Genomic DNA, 23,469 nt, shown 5'->3' on the forward strand with positions numbered 1-23,469 from the left:
GCAAAACACGGACCTGCATATCACCAGCCCGGTCGGCCTTCAAACGAGAACTTCCGTTCCCATCTCCAGAAACCACGATCATACCGCCACAGCGCAAGTCCTTCCGCCTTCCCACCATCCCCTTTCCAAAACGACTTCACTTCATCGAGCGCATTCTGCACTTCACTTTCATCATCAACTTTATTCATCAACGTATAATGCACTCGACAGCCTCCCGCATCCTGCTGCGAAAGCCAGCCCTCTCCACTCCAAGCCTCCTGTAACTGTCGATGAATCGCCCTCGCCTGACTCCCACCGTGTTGGCTTGACACCGAAATCGCGAAGCCCTTCTTCAATCGAAACGGCTTAGTTGCTTCGACACGAAAGGGAGAAGTCGATTTCGTCACTTCGAGCAGAGTGGGAATTATCTTGCTTTCTAATTTACTTTCTGGTAAGGCGTGGAATAGGGTCAAATGAGCGGCGAGTTTGTTGATCTTTCTGGGGAAGTAGCGCTTTCGTAAGTCTGTCATCCGTTCGTGGAGGGGCTTGTCTGTGAGGAGGGTGAGAACGTAGACGTTTTGTTCTTCATTTCCGGTTTGTGGGATGTGGGAGGGTGAAGGTTGTCGTTTCCGCTGTGCTTCTGGGTTGTCATGATTTGGCCTATCGGTATGGCTTGCTTGTTGCCCTCGATTCCGTTGTGCTGATGACTGATCATGACTTTGGGCCTGTTGAGCTTGTGAAGGGGCTGTGCTGATATGCTTCGATGTGGCTGCAAGCCCTTGGGAGAGCGTTGCAGAGTAGGTCAAGCCACCCGCACTCGACATTGCTTTCAATAACTGCCGCTGTATTTGAGATGACCGTGGTGCTAACGATGGCATTTGGTCGCAGCCACGGGATTGATCGTTTGTGGACTGGTTTGGAGGATTTTGATGAACTGGTCACAAAATACTGACGTAGTGATTTGATAGCACGTTCGATGGGGACCACGGGACACGAGCTAGAGCGCCAAGACCGCGTTCCAACTTCCTAGACAGCCTTAGAATGCGGAAATACACTATGCTACGGCCTTCGATAGCTCGTGCGTTTGCAAACACCGGCGTGGTGCGCAGTCAAGGAGTCCGTGGTCACTGCAATATGGCGTGCACCAGAATCGGGCGTCTTGCTTCGTATCAAAGTACGGAGGTGAACATGTCGCTTCGTGGAAAGTGCAAGGTCTCCCCGTGAAGGCAGGCAATGCGTGACTCGTCGCTGCATCGTTCATGGCTGACACGGGCTCGATGCTGGACGGTGCGCTTGATTGTCCTTATTCGAACCTCACCTCACCTCGCGAAATGGCGCGTTGGTCCTTTGCATTTCAAATCTGGGCAGCATCGACCACGGACGGGAGCGGCCGCAAACGCGGAGCAATATATTTGGCTTCACAGAAAGATGTTCCGCAAGCGCAAGCGCACTTTGACAACCTCCCTTGACCTGGTCCGTCGGTAGTTCTTGCTTGTCGCAAGTAGACGACCGATTTGCTCCTGAATCACGACCAAAACGAGCAGCGAACGATGTTCGTGTCGGCCCGGCGTCGATCCTCTCCGATGTGGACGGGCAGCGGCGCCAGGGCGTCTCGGAGCAGCCACGATGAACTGCCGTCCAAAGCCCCTCAGCAGATCGTGGCCGAATGCGAAGCAGAAGCAAGCCGAGTGCCCTAGGCATGAATCATTGCCCTGCGTGCGCTTCTTCCCATTCCCAGGACATGCACTATGGAAGCAGCAGTCCCAGAACCACAGCCCAGCGCGTCTCCTGTGCGAGCAAGGGGAGCTGCGCGCGAAGACTCCATCGCTGCCTTGGCGATCGTGCACGTGCGTGGCATCCTCGTCGGACAACAAGCGAGGCGTGGTACAGGCGACCTCGTCGTAGCGGACGTCCAAGCTGGAAATTGCGACTCAGGCGGACCGACTTCACCGCAACGCATCGTTTGCACTCATCTGCCAACGGGCGTGCTCTGTTTATATCGACTTCCACCTACTCCGGCGCCGGGTTTCCCACCGAATTGCAATATATTTGACTTGAGCAGATGTGTTGTCTAGCCTGCAACGCCGACACTCCGTTGCAAAGTGCTTAAGCGACCCAGCGATCACGCACCAATTGCGACAGCACCCTCAGATTAGGTTGCGGCGGCGCGAGATGCCTTTCCAAATACAACGAGGGTCTATCCATGTCTGCTTGATTGCAAGCTTTCCGGGAGCAACGGGCTCTCCATTTCCAACCAATGGCGCTTGTTTCGTCCTGCCAACGCTGCTGGTATCCCAGTCTAAACCAACAATCGGGTAATACTCCGTTCTCCAGATCTCTGGTTGTTCGTGCGGCAACTGCTGGACCATCACCCCCGGTTCAGCTGCGCCTTGTCTGGCGACTCCAAGATCTCATGCTCCGCTCTTACGACATGGTACTCGCCTTATTCGCCACGGCTTGAACGCTAGACGGATCTTGTGGATGGAAGGACCGAACTTTTCCATTTGCTCTCCTGTATCCTATATGACATGCATGACCCCATCGCCCGGCTGCCAGATCCATCGCAATCCTCCCAAGAATGACATGTCATCTCCTTGTCAGGTATATTCGCACTGTCAGACCTTCCGCTCCCGACTTCTGACTCGGCAAAGGGTAGCACAACAGCGACTGGACAATTCGTTACGGAGTTGCTTAATATTTGCCAGTCGATATACTGGCGACAACATCTCAGAGCAGACCGATGAGCGACACCAAGTTGTGTTCGCTGTTGAGCTTGGACGATTTTCTTTGTTTCAACGGCCCTACGGGAGTGGTTGTTGCCCAGGATGACAGCAGAACGAACTTCTTCCACCATCTTGGCCTGCAAGAAAACGCTTACCGGCATCGCATGCTCTACAGAAAGATGAAGGTACGGAGCACGCTGCTTTGAGCACGAAGTTCAGCACTGACGTCAAAGTAGGAAGAAGCCAAAGTGGGTATGCGTCGACTGTTTGGAGATCCCAAGTCGCTGGATCAATCTGTTGCACGTGGCAAGACGGTCACGCCACCATACAGTGTCAGTCAAATGTCCGAATTGGCCTTTCAACGGGAAGTGGAGAACATCTACGAGACCGCGTCTCGACAGACCAGAGGGATTTACGACCTTACGCGGACCGCCAATGGGCACAATTGGGTGATTCGATGGATGCTATGGCATGTCATTCAGGCACGACATGCTGGGGAGAACCGGGCGGCGAGCAGTGCAGGCGAAGAGGATCCTTCAGTCACGTCTCCTTGCTCTCCTGGGATGGATTGGTCACCAGCCAGTTGCTGTGATCCCGTGCGAAGTAAAGCAGCGTGGATCAAAACAGTGGTCACGCAGTACGAGACCAGTGATAGCGAAGATTGGGATATCGACTATCCGACTCTTGTCAAGAGTACATCGGGGAAAGCGACAACACATTTGGAAACTCCTACCACACCGCGCAAATCAGTATTCTGGGATCATGTCATGACTTGAGATACCCAGCGATCACATACGCCGACTCCTAGCTGAGGACCCTTAGCGCGACGGTAACACCATTGAAGAGACTTGGTCTCGCCCTACGAGAAGCTTCCCTAAACTCTTTGGTCGACGAGAGGACATCTTCGTGCACACCAACTACTGCTTTCCATTGCAAGCGGGTGCAATCTCATCCGTCTGCACGAAAGTATGGCTCGAAGATGGTCTGAACCTCACCATCGCGTGGAGAGACTCTCGCCACCAACATGAATTTACGATTTGACGCTGTCACGACTGAAGGAAAGCCGAGTGGTCCGGACTGTTGCGAGAGACGTCAACACATTTGACATTTCATTCCAAGCGCATCATTGATACCCAACTTGAATCGAAATAGCGTTCTCAGGTGCGAGCATGCATTTCACTGATCGAAAGAGCATGCAGGTGCGAGCATATTCTTTACTTTGTACGACAAAGATCGGGAGCAGCGAGAGTATGAATTGCGTAATAGCGTGCTACGAATAATTGTACTTTAGCGCACTGGAGGAACAGCGACAATGCTATATATTCCCCTCCTGGTTTCTATTCCTTGGACCTGTTGGATCCCCGACTATGTACTCGTGGCTGGATATCATTTTCCAAACGTCGCCCCAAAAGCGCACGCACACGTACAATTTGCAAGGATGCCAGCTGATGGCTGAGCAGTAGTGCACGATCGCCAAGTACACTTGTAGAGAGCAAAAGGTGTGTGCCGCCATGTCGCTAGGAACCAGCGGCTTTCGATCCCCGGTGGATCTGGCTTCTCATCTGACATGCTTGCTTGCATCATCATCAGCCACTGTGAGCCACTTTTCCGCCCGCTCACCGCACTCTGGTTGGATAGTTGACGCCATCCACATCCACAACCACCGGCCCGAGATCCGAGGCGTGAGGCGCAAAACTTTTGTTTTCTGTCCCTTCGTTTCGCGTGGACGTTGGACGGGGCACGGAGGCAACCCTTGTCAAAGCGTGCCACAGCTGTCTTCCTCCTCAGCTGACACTTTGTTCTCTCAGCTGATAATGTACTTCTTCCTGCTGTACAGCTTGGTGATGAGGCGGGCGGACAGAAGATGATTCTTGGTCTTTCTCAAGTTCGGGAATACGGCGGACTTGCTGTGGGGTTTTCTTGCATGCTTGCATTGCTGATCTTCCTCACGGTTAATAATATGGAGTGTAATAGATTGAGACGCAGATTCGCACATTCCAATTCTGGGGAAGATCGAGAAGGCGGCACAGTAGAATGGACCTCAGCTCGTTCTGCTTGTCCTTCCATTCCTGGTGCCTAGCTGCTTGCTCGCTCCTCCCGGTGCCTGCTACCCACCGCTGTGACGCGCAGGGCTTGCTGGGCAAGCTGCAAGCTGCAGTCAGTGCCTTTCTTCACGCTTGCGTGTAATCCTTCGGAACTTGTTGGTCGTTTGAGGTAACCTCGGGCGAGGCTCGGCGTGGCATGGCATTGATTGTCCCAATTGTCGAGGGAAGAACTACACTGCGCTGTGCTGTGAATGGCAATGGAATTCTCTTGTCACATTGTCCTTCTGCATGCAAGGTTTTTGTAATTCTTCCTGCTAGTCATGGACAAGTTATCGACTTCTCCGAGGGGATGCGGCTTCATTGCGGCAGTGGTCAGCTCATTTGATCAGCTTGCCAGTGTGGTCGTATCTTCCGTGTGGGCGCAGGCAGTGCCTCCGATGGCCTAGACTTTCAGCTCAACCCTATCCATTTCTGCTCATTGCTGCAGGTGTTCACAGTGACAAACGTCACTTACGCACTTAGCTCCCGTGCTTTACGGAGCATCTCGGCTTCTCGCGTGCTCTCACTTGCTTTGCTCGGGCTGCGTTCCATCACAGTGCAGCAGCGAATTCTTTTGGTCTAGCCAGTAACGCAACGATTTCAGCTGCTAAATTGATTGCCTTTGCAGCAACAATATAAGCCTGACAGCTTGTTTTGCCTGCGTTCGAAGAGCTCGAAATCGTCATATTTGGGGTCCAATAGTGTAGGAGCAACCCCCCCGGAACCATGGTGGGGCTTGGCTCCAACCACGATAAAGTGACACCCGTGCTGCTGCTCGCAACTTGGGCGACGGCGAGAAGATTCGTGAGAATAAGCGTTACACGTGGGAGTCGTGTGCATATTCGGACAAACTACAGTACGCCATGTGACCCATCGGAGCTAAGACCGGCTGGTGAAAGAGACCAGCAGAACACCATCGACCAGATCATTGGGTCTAAAGAGTGCAGAACTAGGGTGGGAGTCCCCCTCACGGACCCGCCGAAGGGCACATTAGACCCTCGTGTGCGTTGTTTGCAGTGTGTATGGTGGGTCGTTCCGACGGTCCTGCTCCATCACCACTACTTCTGCAGTCTTCCGATGGAACTCAATTGGAGGTTGTGGCTGTAGTGCCGATCCATCTTCAGCCGAGCCGGTCAATATGGGCTCGTGGATGTTCATGCAGGCGAGTGGACAGAGGTGCAGACAGCTCGCTTGCTCTTCCCACACAGCTCGCTGGACTTTCTTGACAGAGAGCACGCGACAGATCGTATAAGCCCTGCCCTGCCATTCCTCAGCGCTGCACAGTACCACATCCAATTTCCCAACAGTGCCGATTGCGACGCTCGCTTTTGCTAGATTCTGTATTGAAACAATTCGCCCCAGAGACAGTGTACAAGACAGGACCACAGAACTTCCAAGGGCTCTTCAGAAGACTTCTCATCACGGCTGCCTCCAGATCAAGATTTGCACAATTGCAATCGACATTGCTGAAAGGCAACCTCACGACTCGCCCCAGCTTTCGAACTGCCGTCAGAAAACCAGCTACCAAGAGCACAATGTGCTACCTCTCCAATATCAAGTGGGAGAAGTGTGGCCACTACGCCATAATCACGGAGCCATGCGCCGATGCAAGGAGAAGACAACCACCATCGCTGTGCACAACAGTTCACGAGCCCAAGGCGACCTTGATTCCGAGGTCGCGAGGAGTGTGTCCTGATCAAACCCGACACGCTGGTCAGGCTTCAGCCACTCCGCAGCACATGCCGACATATTGAAAGAAAGTCCAAGAATGATTGCAAGGAGGATGCAGGCGATGTCCTGGCGAATGATAGTGTTATCATAGAAGGAGCCGGAAGGTGTTCAAAGGCGCTTCGGTTGTTGGTAGCTGTGGCGAATAATGTGCGTCCTATAATGACCAGGCGTCAATCGGCTTTGGACAAAATGGGTTTCTGCAACGATCGCTTAAAGCAGGCCAAGGCGCGATCGCACTGCAGCGACCAATGCCAGCGTAATACAAGCGAATGCGTGGAAGCCATCGTTGAGTCTTTGCCAAAGTCGACATTGTATGCATGAGCCTATGCCGCAGGAGGAGCAATATTCTCCGCAAACACGAGCTCAGCCCAGCCGATATTGGGCATGCAGATTCCTGTCGGCATGCATGATGGCGCTGAGTCCCGTGAAGATAATGTGGAAATGCGGTGCTGCAGAATCCATTGGAACACGTCGGCTGCATGAGTCCGTCGATGTTCGCCCGGTGACTACTGCAGGAGGAGACCAAAGGGGTCTAGAAAGACGACAGATGGGGCTTGAAGGGGGGGGGGCCGGATTGCGTTATAAATCCTGTTCCGGGTGCAGCGCATCACGCAGTGGCACGTTCGATGGCTTGGAGTGCTTGCTGCCGTGCGCATTTTGCCGGGAATGCATTCAAACTTTAGTACGTGCCACATAGGCGCCAAGTGACAACTGCTGTCAGAAAATTCACATGTCCTCTCATTGTTTGACTCGCAATTCGCGCAACGCCTCTCGTCCCTACAGCGATATGAACGGTCGCTGCGAGGTCGCCTCGTGCACGAGCGGGACGAAGCCATCATGAATGCCCAAGTCGGAACTCCAGATCGAGATAGGGTTGCGCGAACTGTATGTGTGTCCAGCCCACGGTGACGCCCCGGTTGTCCGATTCACATTCATGTATGTCCAGTCGGCGTCCGATCGCGACATGGCAGCCTGAACAGGCGTCAAGCAGTAAGTTTCGCCGCTAATGTTACCTAGTCTGCAACTTGTGAATGTTTGGTAGGCTAGATGTGCTGGCAACTTGGCAAGTTCCATTTCTCGACAGTGCTTGAAATAGGCCGCTATAGCCTGCGCCTATCGTGGCCGGTCCAACGTAGCACGGCCCGGAAAGTTCAATCCGCGTCGTAACATCATTGGAATCTGGTCCACATCGTGATGGAAGGACTGCCGACAGTTGTGATACCTCCGTGAGAGAGAGGTGACTGGCCACGGCTAAATCGGTAAATGTCTTGCCGCCTGCGGGCAAGAAGCAAACATTCCAGGTCATCGATCATTGGCCAAGTCGTCTGACCTATTTGGCGCGTATACTTTTGTTCGTAGGGGCTGTATTCAACTTCACGATCAATCGCGAGCCCATGCGACGCATGAGAAGGTGGCGCGAGGTGCAGAATCTACGATATCGACCGAGGAAGCCACTGAAGAAGGGCCGAGAAGGATCGATCGTCTCCAGATGCTTTTGCTGTTTTCCTAGTCGTCCCGTCATGCAAAATTTAAGGGCGGTCCAAGCCTGGCCGCATTGGGATGATCGTATAGATCCAATGATGGCTTTAAATACCGCTTTCTTTAGCTGGCAGAGGACACTGTGGCCACCTACAATGCCAAACAGACACTGCTTGTCTCTTTTGAGGGCCTGGTACTGCCTGGCCGCAATTCCAGGCTCTAGTAAATGAATCTCTATTGTCTAGCCAGGTGAAGAGCAGCGGTTGAGTTTCCTGGATGGCTACAGCTCCATGATTCAGTGATCATGGCTGTGCTTTCGCTCGCCGTCGGCCAACTCTGTGAGAGCTGGGCGGCGGTGCTAAAACAATTGGGCAGCGCAGAGTATACCGCAACAGTCCGATACTTTGCTTTCTGTTCGTCGAACTGCAGCGCCGCCCGCGGAGACAGGCATCACGCAATATGTCTGCATCTGCATGCCAGGATCTCAGCCTCCGCCGATCTCGTTCAATGGCCACTGCATCAAGCTTTGCCATTCTTGCGAGAGAACGCTTCTGATGGCGTAGATCTCACGTTTCGCTGTCGTTCTGTCGCCTGTATTGCCAAGGTACTGTAAAGCATCGGTGAGGCCAACCACTGCAAAGAAATACGCCAGTGTAACCAAAGCCCGAGGACGGCCTTCGACCAGAAAATCAACGAATTTGCGGGGAACCATGAACGGGAACATGCAGATCCATCGTAGATTGATGTCAGCGGCCTCGCCAGCGAGCACGCCTCGGCGGAATGAGCCGATGTAGCTGAGGGTGGTCTCATAACTTTCACAAGTCTCCTGGTCCCACACATCCTGCGAAGGTATATCCCGGTTGAGAATCGCGCCGAACTCTCGCTGCATTTCAGCGTCAAATGTGGCATTGGCTTGCCATATGTTGGCCGTTGTGTCCATGAGGACTCTCAAGCCCGTGCCTTCGGGCACAGCTTCAGGAGATGGCAGAACAGTGAATGCGCCACGTCCAACCTCTAGCCATTCGATCGGTGGAGTGTATGGCTCAATTGAACGCTCCTGGAGCATCGCTAGAGAGTTCATACTGATTAGAAGAGCAGCATATGCAACAGCATCGGTATTCGAGTTGTCCAGGTCGACGATTGCCGCTCGTTGTTCACGAAGTGCCCAAACCCAGTAATTCTCCCTCGCTTGGTACAGCGGCACGTCATTGGGACAAGTGCCAAGGAGGTGTGTCGCCGTCATGGTGAACATGGCGTATAGAACATTTCTATTGGTCAGCGCCACCTGCGGGACTTCCCCATACCAAAGCTCCTTCCAGGCCGGGGGCGAGGTCATTCCAAATGGCCTCGAGACGGCAAGCATCCAGTGGTGCAAAAGGCGGAGTTCGAGATATCGCCGTTGTTCCGATTCTTCGGTCAGAGGATCTGGCGTTTGGCCTGTTGCAGCTTGCTGAGCAGCTGAGTCTCCGTAAGTCGAAGGTGGACTTCCTTGAGAAATGGAATGGGCAGGGGAGACAATGAGAGGCGGCCCCGATGCAGGTTCTCTGCTGCCTGATTTGGGGCGAGATTTTGACGGCTCAGGAATAACGTATGTACAGTCCAGGCCTAGTCGCAGACATATGCCGCATTCAGGAGTTTTTTCGTCGCATCTGAACATCAATCCCTTCATTAGAAACATGACTACCCAATGCAGAGTCGGAGGATGTGGTCGTACTTTACTCGTCGTGCTTTGCAGGTCTGACATCCATTTCGCGACTTCTTGTGGCCAACTTTTGGTGCGCGTATGCTGGTCCTGCGCGTGTCTTTCGACACGGTCCCTGTAGGTGACATTGTCCCCTTGACAAATAGGCTTCAACGCGTTCAACGTTGGCAATGGCTGGCTCCCTCCAAACAAACAACGCCTTCTCGTTCCAGGTGCAGTGCGGAAGGTCGCATCATAAGAGTTCCAATATGCGCTGCGCCCTTGTGCGACGATGCATCGTCAAGTTGTCTGCCTGATTTGCTGATGAAATCGTGTCTTCTTGCAAAAGGAGCGTTCGAGCTCAGAGATGATGTACGCGGCAGGATCGGGCCGAAGTGCGCAAAACTTTCTGCCTCCTTCCCAATTCCAACTTCTTCTCTGGACCTCTTTCCTTCCTGACTTCAACTCACCTGCAACACCGCTATTCACATTCAACCATCTTGCGAACAGTTCCGCGTCGAGTGGTGATAGCAGTCTGGTTGTGTCCATTCCGCATTCGTGCAGACCTACGATAGTGAGCCCACCATCGAATACCCTCCCCAATCTCGTAAGTCTCCTCCCATCCTAACGCATACACAACCACACAATGATGAGAGCACTATTTGCTACCCAGCTCACTCAAAATGCTCTCCTAAAGGAAGCATGATGCTATAAACTCATAGAGGCTGTTTCTGAAATCCACCATACACTTTAATGTTCAGTAATCAACCGGAAAACTACACCCAGGCCAGAATCAGCTAACCAAAACTCTGGTCATAGATTTCACCTTTCCTAGCTTAGGCACCTTGTCCATAGCCACGGCATGAGGCGTAGCATAGCCCTTCGTAGATAGCTTCTGAAAAATTCAGCATTCGCAGCAGTTGCGCCACAAGTTTCGAAGTCTGCTGGTGACACCAGCCACAATATTGCACATGTCCGCAGACAGGCATGTGAATTCTTTCTCCGCAAATCATTAGACACTTATTCGCAATGTCCTGGCCAATCACCTTTTAACAATTACACATTCGCAGACGACAAGCGTCAGATGTCGTTGTAGGACGATTGCAACATTGAGCTGAGCTTGAGCTTGTCATATGGATATCTATTCTACGCGTCTTCTCGTTACGCTGCCATGCCATGGCCCTCTCCCGATTCTCACTTCTCTTCTGTCATCTACAAGTAACAACACATCACCGAGCGTGACGGCGAGCTCTGGCTCCAGCACGGCCTCTCTAAGATCCGCCACCTCGCCCACCCCTTCCGCCACGGCCTCCTCTCGCTCTGCCGGGTCTCGGACGACAATCTCGACAGAACCAGCTGTCATCCTCTGCAGGAGCTTCGCGTAATTCTGTACAACCCAGATGGAACCATTCTTTTGCGCAATTGTCGTTGTCACAAGCCACCATTTCGCCATATGACCCGCGATTGCAGTAGCAATATTTCTGTTCGTTGGGGTCGTCCGGATCGTGTTCGCTATCGTCGCCTTCTTGATCAGCGTCTCGAGCAGCATCGTCATCCAGGTCTTCTTCTGGCTCGGCTGGAACCTCGTCTTCATCGTCGCTGTTGTCGTCTTCCAGTGCAGGAGGCTCGTCCATGCGAGCGGCAGCGGCACCGTAGCTGTTCTCACTGCGAGTATGATCGTTGCGGCCGGACGACCTCGTTGACAGCCGCGCGCTTGTCGGCGGCGGAGACGCACCAGGCGAACTCTCTCGAGAGTCTTTCATAGCCGCTGGCGACATCATGAGAGTGCCCGAATTGGCAGTATTGCGTCGTGATATTGGCCTCCTGGTTGTCGATCTCCGCGTTGCTCTCCTTGCCTCTGCTTCAGCCTCATCTTCAGCATCGCCACCCTCATTCGGCCTGACCCCCTCTCCATTTTCATCTTCTTCCTCGTCATCATCATCGTCTAACCTATGCCGGTCAAGATTTGGCGACTTGTTGAACGGTGCCAGCTGCTTGACAAGATGGCTATTACTTGCGTTCCTTTTATGCTTCGGTATGCTCGTTCCTTGCATCTGTGGCTCAGAAGAACTGGAGTCTCTATCCCCATGCCTCGAACGCCTCGTACTCCGGACGCGCGCCACAGCCGCTGAACCAATACTGGGGAGCGCCTCCGTCTTCGGTGTGCCGACTTTGGAGCCTCGACCACTGTTCTTTCCTCGGTCGCTGCCAGAGCGCGAATTTGTTGGCCGTCCACGCTCATTTCCACTGCCTGTGGTGTCTCCATTGTCTGCCTCTTCGCGTTTGAGCTTCTGGCTGACCTCATGAGTCAACCGCGCTCGAACTGAGGCTTGCTCGTCGCCGGTGTTATCATCGTGCTCTTCTGTCGTCTCATGTGCCTTCCTCCTGCCATTGATCTTCTCTGCATTGCCATTACCGTTCGCTTTGCCGGCAGCTGATGCTGGCCGACTCGCCGCGCTTTCATCGTCCTGGACTCTCTCATGACGAAGATTTGTTGCAGTGCTGTTCTGTCGAAGTCTGGAACTCTGTGGTCGTGGGCCGGGAGGTGCCTCCATTGTTGCTGGGTTGAAGGAGGAGGCAAGTGGACTGCTAGCCAGCATTGGACTGTTGTGAGCAGAACCCGGCATGCCCTTTTTGCCTTTGGGCGGACCAGGTTTCGCCTTTGTTGCCTTCGCTTTTGCTGCCGTAGGATCGATCGCGGGCGTGCTTCGAGGCGTATCTTTGCTCTTCGCGCCCTTCTGGGTTGAGGCTTGCCGTTCCATGCCAGGCGCCACAACTGCAGTCTTATCCGCATTCTTCCTCCTCTTAACAGGCGCAGGCTCGCCATTGGTAGAAATTCCCAATCCCGTGATATTCGCAGCTGTCGTTCCTTTTCCTTTGCCAACTTTTGGCGCTTTTCGAGGCTTCGCCGAATCGTCAAAGTCAGAATCGCCAGCAGCCTCCACGGCTCTCTTGCCTTTGCCTTTTCCGCGACCAGCACCGGCTGCTTCTCTCTGAGCATCATTCCTCGCTTGTGCGATTTCTACCTCGTGCATGGCTGCTGCCGCTGCCGCGAGGTTGTTCGTCGCGGCCACGTCTCGAGGCCTGTTTGCGCCAGCCGCAGCTGCTTTCGTCTTCTGTCGATTCTCGCTATATGCCCAGTGGGTCATGCTACCCAATCGCGCCTCTTCGCTAATCTCGCCCTCAATGTGAGGCATGACCGAATCAATGCGCATACTCTGTGCTGCCAGGACGCGGTTCACTTCATTGAGCACGACGATCTTCTCGTCTAGGTTGCCGAGCATCGAGTGCGTGAGCATGCGAAGCTCTTGGTATTGGTGTCTGCGCTTGAGCTCCTCTTCGCTATCAGGTGCCTCGGCTCCGTCCAAGGAACCGGCCATCGAGGGCTGCGCACTATGTCGGCCACCGATTCCATTCACGAGACTTGCTGCGGCGCTACCACTCGTGCTGTTGTTGGCAGTCAAGCTGAGTAGACCTTGTGCTGTGCCCACCTGAGCTCCAGCACTCGCGGTCTGCTTGCGCGTGGGCACTGGCTGCTCCATGAGAGTATCTATCAGATCACCCAGCTGATCAGTGGGATTGTATATTTTGGCTTCCACTTCTTTCATGAGCGTGTAATGCTTCATGACCTCTTTCGGTAGAGCGATGATGGCGTCAGTGAAAAAGGTCAACGCTGGAAAGAATCCGGCAGGCTGTGAGGACTGGTCGGCCATGTTCGCGTCTGGGTCGATACCAGCTGTCATGGAGCCGAATGGGCGAGCGTAGTAATTGGTAGGTCTCGTGGTGTTGGTGCGAATCGCGCGGCCGGCGGTGCTGCGTCGCGGTGGTGGGACGCCATTGTGGTTGAGGTAGTGTGGGTTCGGGGTGGGCTCGTTCATGATGTTGGACGTCTTTCGCAGGCTCGACATGGGCGGCGCCATGGTGAACGGCGTTGCTCCGCGGCGGGCGGAGCAGTATGAAGGAGAGAGGGAGCTGGAGGGCGAAAGATGCGACGCGCTCGACAAGCTCGAGGCCGGCGAGTGGTGGGTTTGGGGGTCTTGCGCGAAGCAGCCTCCAAGCGTCACAGCAGCAGCGACATGGCGTGTCTGATCGTGTCGTTGTGCCCGTGTGCCCTGCAATGCTCGCTGGCGGTCTGCGAAGCGATAGACAGCTCGAGAGCGAGAAGAATGACCTGCTCCAACCTCGCCGCCAGAGCCTCCAAATGCCGCTCACATCGGCATCACGTTTCCCCGTGGTGACGCAAAACTGCCAGGGTCCGGGTCCTACCGTTCGCAGTAGAGTCCTTCCACAAGCTGTTCAAAACATTGCACGAGAAGCTGGAGAAAAGCAACGACACCGGCGAATACAATGTGTTGCAGCAAGAGCAGATATCACGACGTTTCCTCCACTGATGTCGCCGTGTACTTAGGGATAGCTGAATATTCGACAAGACTCTCTGTCTCGTGCCACAACGCGTATCCATGTCGGTCGTCAGAAACGCGTTTCTCAAACCCTCCAAGGCCTCGTCGCGCAGGAGAATTATCTTCGCTCAAACACCTTCACCCTCCTCAGGCTATATTTCTCATCCTCGGGCGCATCCACCTCCTCCAACAGCCCTTTATCAATATTGTAAATCACGCCATGAATATCCAACCCCCTCTCCCTCATCGCATCAATCACAGTCGGAATCCTCTTCAAATTCTCCACTCCAGCCTGTACATTTTTCTTCGCTAAAAATGTTCCCCGCCCCTTCTCATCCATATCCTCCAACTCGTCCGAAAACTTCTCCCTCAAAGCTCGCAAAGGCTGCAGCCATATGTCCAGGATGTCCAGTTTCATATTGGCCAGCGATGCCGCGACGCCTCCGCATGAAGTGTGTCCCGCCACGACAATGTGCTTGACCTTCAGATGGAACACTGCGAACTGAACGATGGAAAGCAGACTGATATCGGTACTGTTGATGATATTGGCGATATTCCGATGTGTAAAGACCTCGCCCGGCTTGCAATTCAAAATCGTCGTCTCAGGGACCCGAGAGTCTGCGCAACCGATCCAGAGAATTGGTGGAGCTTGACCTTTGGAGCATGTTGGGAAGAATTCAGGATCTTTGGTTGCCACTTCCTCGGCCCATTTCTTGTTGCAATCTAGGCAGTGATGATAGGCGTCTGCTGTAGGTGAAGACATGATCGATCAGTATGTATTGCCGTATCAAGGTTGGAAGCAATATTGAATATTTCAGCGTTAGGAGGAAAGTGCTGGGGAGGTGATATGCAGCTGCTGGGTAGAAGCTCTGGGTTTAGTCCGGTATAGCTTTCAGCTTTGCGTTACACACCAGAAGCAGGGATGATGGGGAAGTCACGATAAGAGCAGGTGCATTCGTGTAACGATTTGCTACAGAGGTTGCGGTATAATGCACCACGTACGCAAGACTCACCTTGTGTGCCGTTGGCAACCATCTTCTTGTGATTCGATTCCGCGACACAGATCTAGACTCGACAATGACCTTGTAGTGGCTCATGCATTTCTGTCGCATGGCACGCGGACAACGCCAAAATCCAGTTGTGAGCGAAGAACCACGGATCTCACAGAGCGTGCCAGGATCGTCGCGTGATGAGGGGTATAGAAAGGTCGAATATAGCAACTTAGATATCAGACCCGATGCATAATCTGGTTGAGTGGATGCATCAAGATGCTTTCGTCCTTTCCATCATCCGTTGGGGCCTGGTGCATCTTTGTCCTCGCTCCGATTGCTGACACCCACTGCTTGGCGGAGATCGAGACATTGCGAGTCCGAAGTCCGGAGTGTCCGGCAACACTTGGGTTATGCGAAAGTCAGATCAGTATCCGCCAGGTAGACATTACCCATAGTTAAAAGGTTGCCGAAGAGAGTAATCGAGCAGAACAGAAGGAAAAGTATATTCAGGCTTGCCGCGATGCAAGCTCTGGCCAAGATGTCTCGGCCTTCTCGCCGCACAGCCTCAAAGAGGCAATTTCGCTGGACTATCCCATGCCGATGTCTGGCCAAAGCAATGCATATCTCGACTTCACTTCATGCCGGACTACTCACCAGCGAAAACGACTATGATCTCAGGTTTACTTGCCAAGATGGCAGCCGGACTACCTATCACCAGCTCCAGCAGTCCTCGATCAGCTAGGTTGGTCGCGGTAGCCTTCCATTGCTTGCGGTAAATGATCTCACCATTGCAGAAGACGTCAGAAATGCGGATTAGAACTCATGTGCAGGCACTAAGTTCGCGACTGGCGCCGTGCGAATTCTCATGTTCCTGATTGCTGCAGTCCGAGATCTATTGATCGTATTTCACCTATGGTCGGCCTTCCCGCCGAGCGGCAACAAGAACTCTCTATGTGGTCTTGGCACGGGTCGCTAGACGCATGCAAATATCGTAGGCTTGCTTGAAGCGAGCTTTGACACTTGTTGACCGATAGAAATATCCTTCTGTTGATATTTTGCTAATTTCGACAATTGTTGTTGACTGCTGGCTCGAGTAAATGGGGAACAGATTGACTCCACAACTGATCGATTGTGCTCATGGCCTCCAGGAGGTTTATTCGATATGTGGTGAGGATGTAACAGAAGAGTGTTTCTGCTTGATGCTGCTGTTTGAGTTTCAATTTTGGTGAGCGCCCAAGTGACAAAACAATCGAGTTCGTAGCCCTGTGAGTCGGCAGTATCAGGCCTCCGTTTCCGATGTGGATGTTATAGTATGAGGCCGAGCAACGCTTCGCTCGCTGCGATCGTACTTTTTTGATCCGTGCTTTTCGCCCGGAAGTATTCGATACACTGACAGTTATCGTGGTTGAATATGCCTCTCTACATCGTTGCGAATACCAGACTCGGTGACAACAGTGACCTCGACTCTGGCTGTACATGGATTCCAAAGACGTCTATGGGATCAGCCGAGATGCTTCGGAGACTTCATGTAAATCTCATGACTGTGAGGACGAAGAAGTCCTGCTAGCCGTGGATTTCGAGAATTCGAAGTGTCCCGCTCGCATTTGTCCCGAAGATCACGCTCGCGTCCTATCTCGATGGCGACTAGTCTCAACTATATCAGAGACGAGACACGAATGAGAAAGTGAGACAATGCTCTCATGATACGCAAGCCACGGCTAGTTGCAAGCACGTAGCGCAACATGTCCACCACAGGATAGGTGTGATCGAGCGTGTACCGTCGTGGCTCCGATAGCACCTTTCCGCCGACGGTAATAACCTTGTCGTGGACATTGCCCTTCACTTCCACTTCTGATGATTGCCGGTACCATTCGCGATATTTTGCTGTCCGGAGGGTCTATTCGCAAAGCAAGCAGCCGAAGGTGGGGTTCAAAGCGCTCCAACGCTGTGCAATGAGCTACTGTAGGCTTTGGAACACTTGTCAGAACCGTCCAAGATCACATTCATCGGCCGTAGTCATTGATTAGCCAAGATGTGATGAGCTTTGTGCCAATGTGTCCAGTGAATTTGGCGGCTGTCTTGATCGGCAGCTTGGTGGTTCTTGATTGCTGATCTGTCATCATGGACCCGATACCGTAGCTAAAGGGCGCTGTAATTTCACGCGAGGATCCAATGCCGATATCCACGCCGAAACCTCAGACCTCTGACGAGAATATGCCGTAGATGTCGGAAGGCGGTGCATGGATTGTCCGCGGGCGATAGAGATAATACCCGTGTCGAGGTCCCGACCCGGCAAGCCACCGAGAACGAAGCATTATTCGCGGAAAGTGAGTATAGAGCAGTCAGTCAACGAACGCATCCTGCAGGCAGGCTGACCGCATCTGACAGAAAAGCAGTACTCAATTGCGCATGGTTTTGTGCGACGCCAACGATATTTTCGAATCAATTCGATTGTTCATGCCTGGACGCGCAGGTGGTGGAGGACATGACGAATAGTGATGCAGGATTGCGTTCATGGCGTCGCTTGGGCTGCGCGGAGCAGGCTAAACACAGAAAGAGCGGTGTTGCACATAATAAGCTGTCAGCTGCCTGGGTCCGTGTGGTGTGACCTGCGATCGCACAGAGTGCAGAGTCTGCGAAAATGCCATTTGTCTGTCGAGCACTATTGGCGTATGCTTCGCTTACATGTCGTGTAGCAAGCGCTGAATGCTCGTGAGACTACACCGCGGTGCATGCCATGATTGTGGAGACCACTGAGGAAGCTCACGGGCGGAGATGTGCCTTGTTGAAGAATCGAGTGGATCCCTCTCGTCAATTTTGAGGATACAGCGCCAAGTGTGTAGCTAGCGCTTCGAATATATTATGCGTGAGGATGTTGTGGCATCTTGGGCGCCCACGTGGCAGTTCACCCTGTCGTATCTGTGTCTGCAAGGCTCCATAATCAGCGGTCGAGGTGGCATGTGAAACTGCGAGGTTATATGAATACATCTACTAGTAAAAGCAGTGTACATCCATCAGAGATCCGTTGAGATGCATGGCAATGTGCGACATTGAATCTGCGAATCGTCCCTCATCTGCTTGTATTGGCCTTATGAGATAAGCAGCGAAGCTGAGAACCATATTGAGGTGTGGTCACGCGAGTGGACGTGGCGAGAAGCTTCATGATCTTCGCAGAGCCATGGTAGGTGGTACTTCGAACCTGGTTGCAGATGCACACCTGGAAGGTCGCGTGGCCGCCAGCTGCAGCGGAGTGGAGCTTGGGCGTGTCCTCGCGAATGTGCGACCTCTAGCAGCAAGACACGCCAGCCAGGCACACCGACATCAACATGGTGACTGCGTTTCGCCTTCAGCGAGCGCGACAGAGGGTCGAGGTCGCGCGCCTCTCAAACCGCTTCTACGACCGGCCGGGCACCTCGGGATCACTGGTGACCTGGTCGCGGTGTGAGTGCTGGAAGATATGCGGTGAATAGACGCAATTAACACTCGCACGACCGCTGATATGCCGTGGGTAGCCAGCCAGCCAGCGCTGGCGGGGGGTGGGCTCGTCTTTCCAAAACAATTCCAGAAGCTTGAGACGCGCGACTTCGGTAGATTGAAATCCCTGCTCTGGGGCGACGAGAGTGGACCATGACAGTCGCGTGTTCATTGTGAGTCTTGGTGCGCTCACACCCTCGTGGAGTATCAATCGGGATCGCTTGCGCACAATGCCGTGGCCATGAGGTCGGCGTGATGGAGCTGCGGCAGTGCTCGCAGTCTCGTCTTTGGCGTCGTACTCCCGCTGCGTGTTCCTCAGGCGTGGGCAACCCCACTCAGCCGGACACCGATGTAGAGCCTCACGGCTGCGGAAGCATTCCACTGAGAAGCAGACTGACCGTCCACGCGGTCGCTGGTCGGGATTTTGTCTGCTGTTTCGCTCTGCCTGGCGACTAGTCGGTAGTATTGGCGAGAAGCCTCAAGCGCGGATCATCAGCTGCCACAGGCATGTGTGTGATAGAGTTGTGGCGTGCATCGAACAACCAGATGCCTAAACCCTTTGCGGAGCGGGAAAACAGTACGTGCGGTTGCCGCTCTATTGCCACAGGATGGTGCTGCAACAGCGACAGAAGTCGCGACGGCAGTTTGACGGTCATTTGGACATGGCCCAATGGTCTGGCTACTGATACGACGAGTGCCGCTGGAGAAGACAGGGCTGCCACGCGGAGGTAGATGCTGGCGTGCGGCGAAAACGTGGCTTGTGGCACGACAAACGCAACGTCGGATTGGGCTGTGGGCCAAGAGCAGCGCAGGGCCGGCCAACACATGCGAATGCGGTGCTCGACGAGCGCGCGTAGATGCATTGGCGCTGGCTGCGGTGCCTCCTCGCATGTGACGTGACGGGCGGTGACGAGCATGTACAGGTGTTCGTCGCAAGGCAGCGCAGACGACAGCGACAGCAATGCCCAGCCCAGCGTCGACGTCTCCTCAACAGAAAGTCAATTGCAGCGTGTTATTCGCGCGGACGTGCGTCAGGCGCATATGCTGCCGGGATCTAAGCGCGAGCAGCCCATCCAAGCAAACCTAACGCACCGTAAAGTGTTGCTATTCTTTGCCGTCTGGCCTCACGCGTTCAGCGGAGCGGCCGACGCCTCGGTGGCCAGGCAGAGGAGAGGCGAGCCCGGTTTGCGCTCCAGCTCGGTGCTAGGCCCATCCTCCACGCCTGTGCCCGGCGTGTGCAGGGGTGCTCTGCCGCTCATCACCACTGCGCGACGCGTCTGCCCATGGCGGCATCGAGGCCAGCACCGGCGCCCGCACGCAGCGAACACGCAGCCCATGGCCACACCAGACGGCAGCGACGAGCAGCAGCGGCGAGAGAGCATCCATCCTCATTCGCGGCTCACGAGACCGCAGCCGGAGCCGGCGCATCGTTCTGCGTAAATCACCCCTGCAACGTCCTGCTGCTGCTGAGCTCCCACTTGGGCATGGCTTGCGGATCTCCCCATAGTATCAATGAATTGTGGTGCGTCACTGGTGCAGCAATTGGCTCTCTTTACCTGCCGGCGCTGCTCTCGCCGCGCTGATGCTGTTCTGTAGTTCTATCGCCTCGTCGTGCGTGCTCTTCTGTGCACCGCACTGCACTGCACTGCACTGCGCTGGACGGACGACTCGAGCCCAGCCCAGCCATATCCTCACCCCGCCAGGACCGCGCCATCCGGCTGACTGACCAAGGTCGTTGACCAAGAGCGCGCGGAAAGCCGGCGATTCGATCCGGCAACTGCCCTTCTTCATCACAGGCGGATTTTGAATTGGAGTGTGCATAGCCTGCTTGCTCTGGTAGCGAGCCGGCCTGTCAACCTTCTGCACTCTAACCGCCAACCAGAGGCGCCGCAGCGGACGGGCGTGCAGCAGCAACTGCGTGCTCCGAGAGCGTTGTTGTCCTCGCTCGCAGGCCTGCCAGACCGCGAGCAGTGAATGGGGAGAGCGAGCCGCCTGCTGCTGTGACTGCTCCCCGGTCAACCGCGGTCGTCGTTGCGGAAGGCAAGGAAGGAAGGCGATCGCTCAGGGCTATTGCTCGTCACCGCACGCACGCAGAGCACTGGTTGCTCCTGCAGGCTGGCTGGCACAGGTCAACAGTGGGGCCCTTCCCCTCCACCCAAGCACAGCAAAACCGAAACTATTCTCGACGCCCGCTCTGGTACGCTCCCACCGCTTGCATTGACATCTGAGACCTGCATTCTTCCCCAATCGAGCATCGCTCCCCAAACCGCTGCCTGCCTCAAACCGGACTCGACCCTCCCACAGCCGCCTCGTCGATCGCACGGGGAGGCGGGTATATCCCTCTGGGTGCGCCTGAGCCGGGAACCCAGCTGCGCTCCACGCTCCGCCCACAGGTCTGGGTGCGGCAACGGTGGTCGATCGAGGAATCAAAGGCTTCACCACACGACAATCTAGGAATCGAGCACCCGGCTTGCGACAACGTGATCTTTCCCCCATTCTGCCATCATCGACGGCAGGGCGCGGCAAGAGGTCATTTAGTCGCATATTATTGCGCAACAGCCGTTGCAGGAGAAGCAGGTGCCATTTGCCGAACGAGGTGCTCAGAGCTTCAGACTGTGGTCCGACGATTGTACAATAACTGGCCATTCGACTTTCCAACAGCTCTCAATCTCCATGTCGAGTGGAACGAACCACAAACCTTCGTCTCGTTGCCCACACTCTCATCAGATATTCAGCTGACTTGCGAGCAACGCTGGCCGCCCTTCCACCGACAGACTTTCTGCACGTGGGGTATTCCTGACCATCCTCACAACTATTACTGGAGTCACGCCCTGGAAGCTTTCTGGTTCACCAGTTGACCACCTAACCCTCCACTTTACTGCCACCGACGCCTTACAAAGTTGGGTGGCCGATCGCCTTCGTCCACGTAGCAGCTTCGGTGCATTTTGAATCAACGTCTACCGCTTCCCTCATCTCTCTGAAGAGCTTCGTTCTAGGACCAATCTTCACACCCTCTGGTTGCATTCTCACACGAGCCACCGGAAACTTCACTGCTTTCAATCGTCTGGCCGACCTGACTTGGGCTCGGCGGAACGCAACATGATGGCGCGAGATCAGATTCGGCTGGAAGTACGACAGGAACCCAAGAGGGCACAGGTCGTACAAGAGAACAACCCCAAGAATCGAAAGCCCATCGACCCTCCGCCGATCATCGAGCTCAAGTACAACGATCGTGACGACCCGAACAACGCACAATGGCTCGTCAGCCCTCGAACGTTCATGATGGTCACCTTGATCTCAGTGAAGGATGAACACGAGCAGCCGCCAGGGAAACTCCTGATAGGGCAGACCGTGTCGTCGCTACATCGATTGAAGGACATCAACAACAAGGATGGAGGCTTCTTCGTCTTCGGTGACATATCGGCGAAGAAGCTAGGCCAGTACAAGTTGCGCTTCAGTTTGTTTGATACCAACAAGTCAGTGCAACCCTGTAGACGTCCCTCTTTCGACATCGCTAACGAGTGCAGGGAAACCGATGAGGTGGTCTTCCTAGGCTCCATCGACTCTGCCGAATTCCCCGTCGTCGCTCAGAGAGATTTCGGAAGCATGTCGGAGTCCACGCACTTGACGCGTACATTTTCGGATCAAGGTGTCAAGCTTCGTGTGCGCAAGGACAATCGAGCAATATCGAGCATCAGCGGCCAGAAGCGCGCATACAACGGATCTCCGCCTGACACCACATCGCCTTCTGTGCACTCCACCATGCATGGAGGGGCAGTACAGGATTACCACTACAACACTACAGCGCAGTCGCCAGCAGTCAAGCGACATCGATCTTCAAGCGAATACGACAGTTCCATGTACCAGAATTCTTCGATAGCAGATACCCCGAACTCGACGTACGCGGGCTCGCTGCCAAGCAGCACGCGCTATGCCATGGGAACCAACGAGTACCAACGCGGTTACGGGAGCTACGGCGGCCAATATTCACCGAATGCGCTGGGTATGGGCGGTCGGTCGATGGGTATGCAGTCCGCGGGTTGGCAAGGGATACAGCAGAATAGCGCGCTTCCCTCACCGACCGCGAGTGTGAGCGTCAGTGCACCACAGCAAAGCCCATACCCCACCACGACCAGTCAGCAGTCCACCATGTTCGGCGATCCAGGAGGAGTGAGCACCATCCCGAGGAACTCTTACCCCAGTAGCTCTTATCCATATCCTCAGCAAGCTCACTACTCGAGCCAGCCATCGTCGGACGGGCATCACTACCCGGAGTTGCAAATGCCGGGAAGCTCCATCTCAGATAGCAACTCGTTGTCTTCAGGACCGGGCCATCCGTACAACACAGCTTACCTGCAGACAAATGGCTTGTACGGCTCGGAAGCGCCAGAGTCGTCGGGTGGATATGCATATGCAGATTCGCAAACGCGTGCCTACTAGGATCCGGAAACGCGTACTCATGGTAGCTTCACACCATGGCATCCGCAGCGAGAGCCTTGATGGCTCGCTGGGCGCATTGCCATCTGTTGCATCAGACCGCTCTTGCTTTCGAGTCTACAGCACATGGTTGACTCAGGGTGATATTGTGACTTGATCCGGAACCGACACAGCATTTTGATTTTACAGGGAGCGAGGGCTTGGATCCGATGTTTGCGCACTGGGAAGCGAGGTGTTGGTGGTATGGGACGCGCATTCAAAAAGGAAGGTGGATGCAATTGCACATGAACCATCATGATTGTACGACTCTCTGTACGGTCAACAGGACGTCCTCTACAGATTCACTTCTTCACATGTACATTTTTGGATACGAATTATCATTAAACAACACTGGTTCAGCCTTTCTTCTGAAACAATAAGCGCTACGAACCCTCTGCTCTTCTGCTCTGAAACAAAGACGATGCATTACAAATGTGTCTGCGTCACGAT

At 54.3% G+C, this 23,469-nt stretch overlaps 6 protein-coding genes across 7 annotated transcripts; 2 read left to right on the top strand and 4 right to left on the bottom strand.

Annotated features, from left to right (window-relative positions):
- Positions 1 to 20: 20 nt before the first annotated feature.
- CKM354_000852400 (uncharacterized protein) lies at positions 21 to 803 on the bottom strand (the record flags this gene model as incomplete). The annotated part of the gene is made up of 1 exon (XM_044803903.1): positions 21 to 803. One exon carries the CDS (start codon positions 801 to 803, stop codon positions 21 to 23), a length of 783 nt encoding a protein of 260 aa, XP_044659838.1.
- A 1,916-nt stretch (positions 804 to 2,719) lies between these two features.
- Positions 2,720 to 3,478, top strand: CKM354_000852500 (uncharacterized protein; the record flags this gene model as incomplete). Its single annotated transcript, XM_044803904.1, has 2 exons — positions 2,720 to 2,887; positions 2,939 to 3,478. The coding sequence occupies 2 exons, from the start codon at positions 2,720 to 2,722 to the stop codon at positions 3,476 to 3,478; spliced, it is 708 nt and encodes a 235-aa protein (XP_044659839.1).
- A 5,002-nt stretch (positions 3,479 to 8,480) lies between these two features.
- Positions 8,481 to 9,826, bottom strand: CKM354_000852600 (uncharacterized protein; the record flags this gene model as incomplete). 2 transcript variants are annotated; one of them, XM_044803905.1, is made up of 2 exons in its annotated part: positions 8,481 to 9,645; positions 9,711 to 9,826. In XM_044803905.1, the coding sequence occupies 2 exons, from the start codon at positions 9,824 to 9,826 to the stop codon at positions 8,481 to 8,483; spliced, it is 1,281 nt and encodes a 426-aa protein (XP_044659840.1). The 2 variants fall into 2 exon arrangements, with proteins under 2 accessions (XP_044659840.1, XP_044659841.1); XM_044803906.1 differs by lacking the exon at positions 9,711 to 9,826 and having other exon boundaries at positions 8,481 to 9,248.
- A 1,122-nt stretch (positions 9,827 to 10,948) lies between these two features.
- Positions 10,949 to 13,597, bottom strand: CKM354_000852700 (uncharacterized protein; the record flags this gene model as incomplete). Its single annotated transcript, XM_044803907.1, has 1 exon — positions 10,949 to 13,597. One exon carries the CDS (start codon positions 13,595 to 13,597, stop codon positions 10,949 to 10,951), a length of 2,649 nt encoding a protein of 882 aa, XP_044659842.1.
- Positions 13,598 to 14,195: 598 nt separating this feature from the next.
- On the bottom strand, positions 14,196 to 14,840 carry CKM354_000852800 (uncharacterized protein; the record flags this gene model as incomplete). Its single annotated transcript, XM_044803908.1, has 1 exon — positions 14,196 to 14,840. One exon carries the CDS (start codon positions 14,838 to 14,840, stop codon positions 14,196 to 14,198), a length of 645 nt encoding a protein of 214 aa, XP_044659843.1.
- Positions 14,841 to 21,642: 6,802 nt separating this feature from the next.
- On the top strand, positions 21,643 to 22,983 carry CKM354_000852900 (uncharacterized protein; the record flags this gene model as incomplete). Its single annotated transcript, XM_044803909.1, has 2 exons — positions 21,643 to 22,019; positions 22,071 to 22,983. The coding sequence occupies 2 exons, from the start codon at positions 21,643 to 21,645 to the stop codon at positions 22,981 to 22,983; spliced, it is 1,290 nt and encodes a 429-aa protein (XP_044659844.1).
- Between the last annotated feature and the right edge of the window lie 486 nt (positions 22,984 to 23,469).

Source organism: Cercospora kikuchii (assembly GCF_019650295.1).
Source record: "Cercospora kikuchii DNA, contig_00005, whole genome shotgun sequence".
NCBI classification, from domain to species: domain Eukaryota; kingdom Fungi; phylum Ascomycota; class Dothideomycetes; order Mycosphaerellales; family Mycosphaerellaceae; genus Cercospora; species Cercospora kikuchii.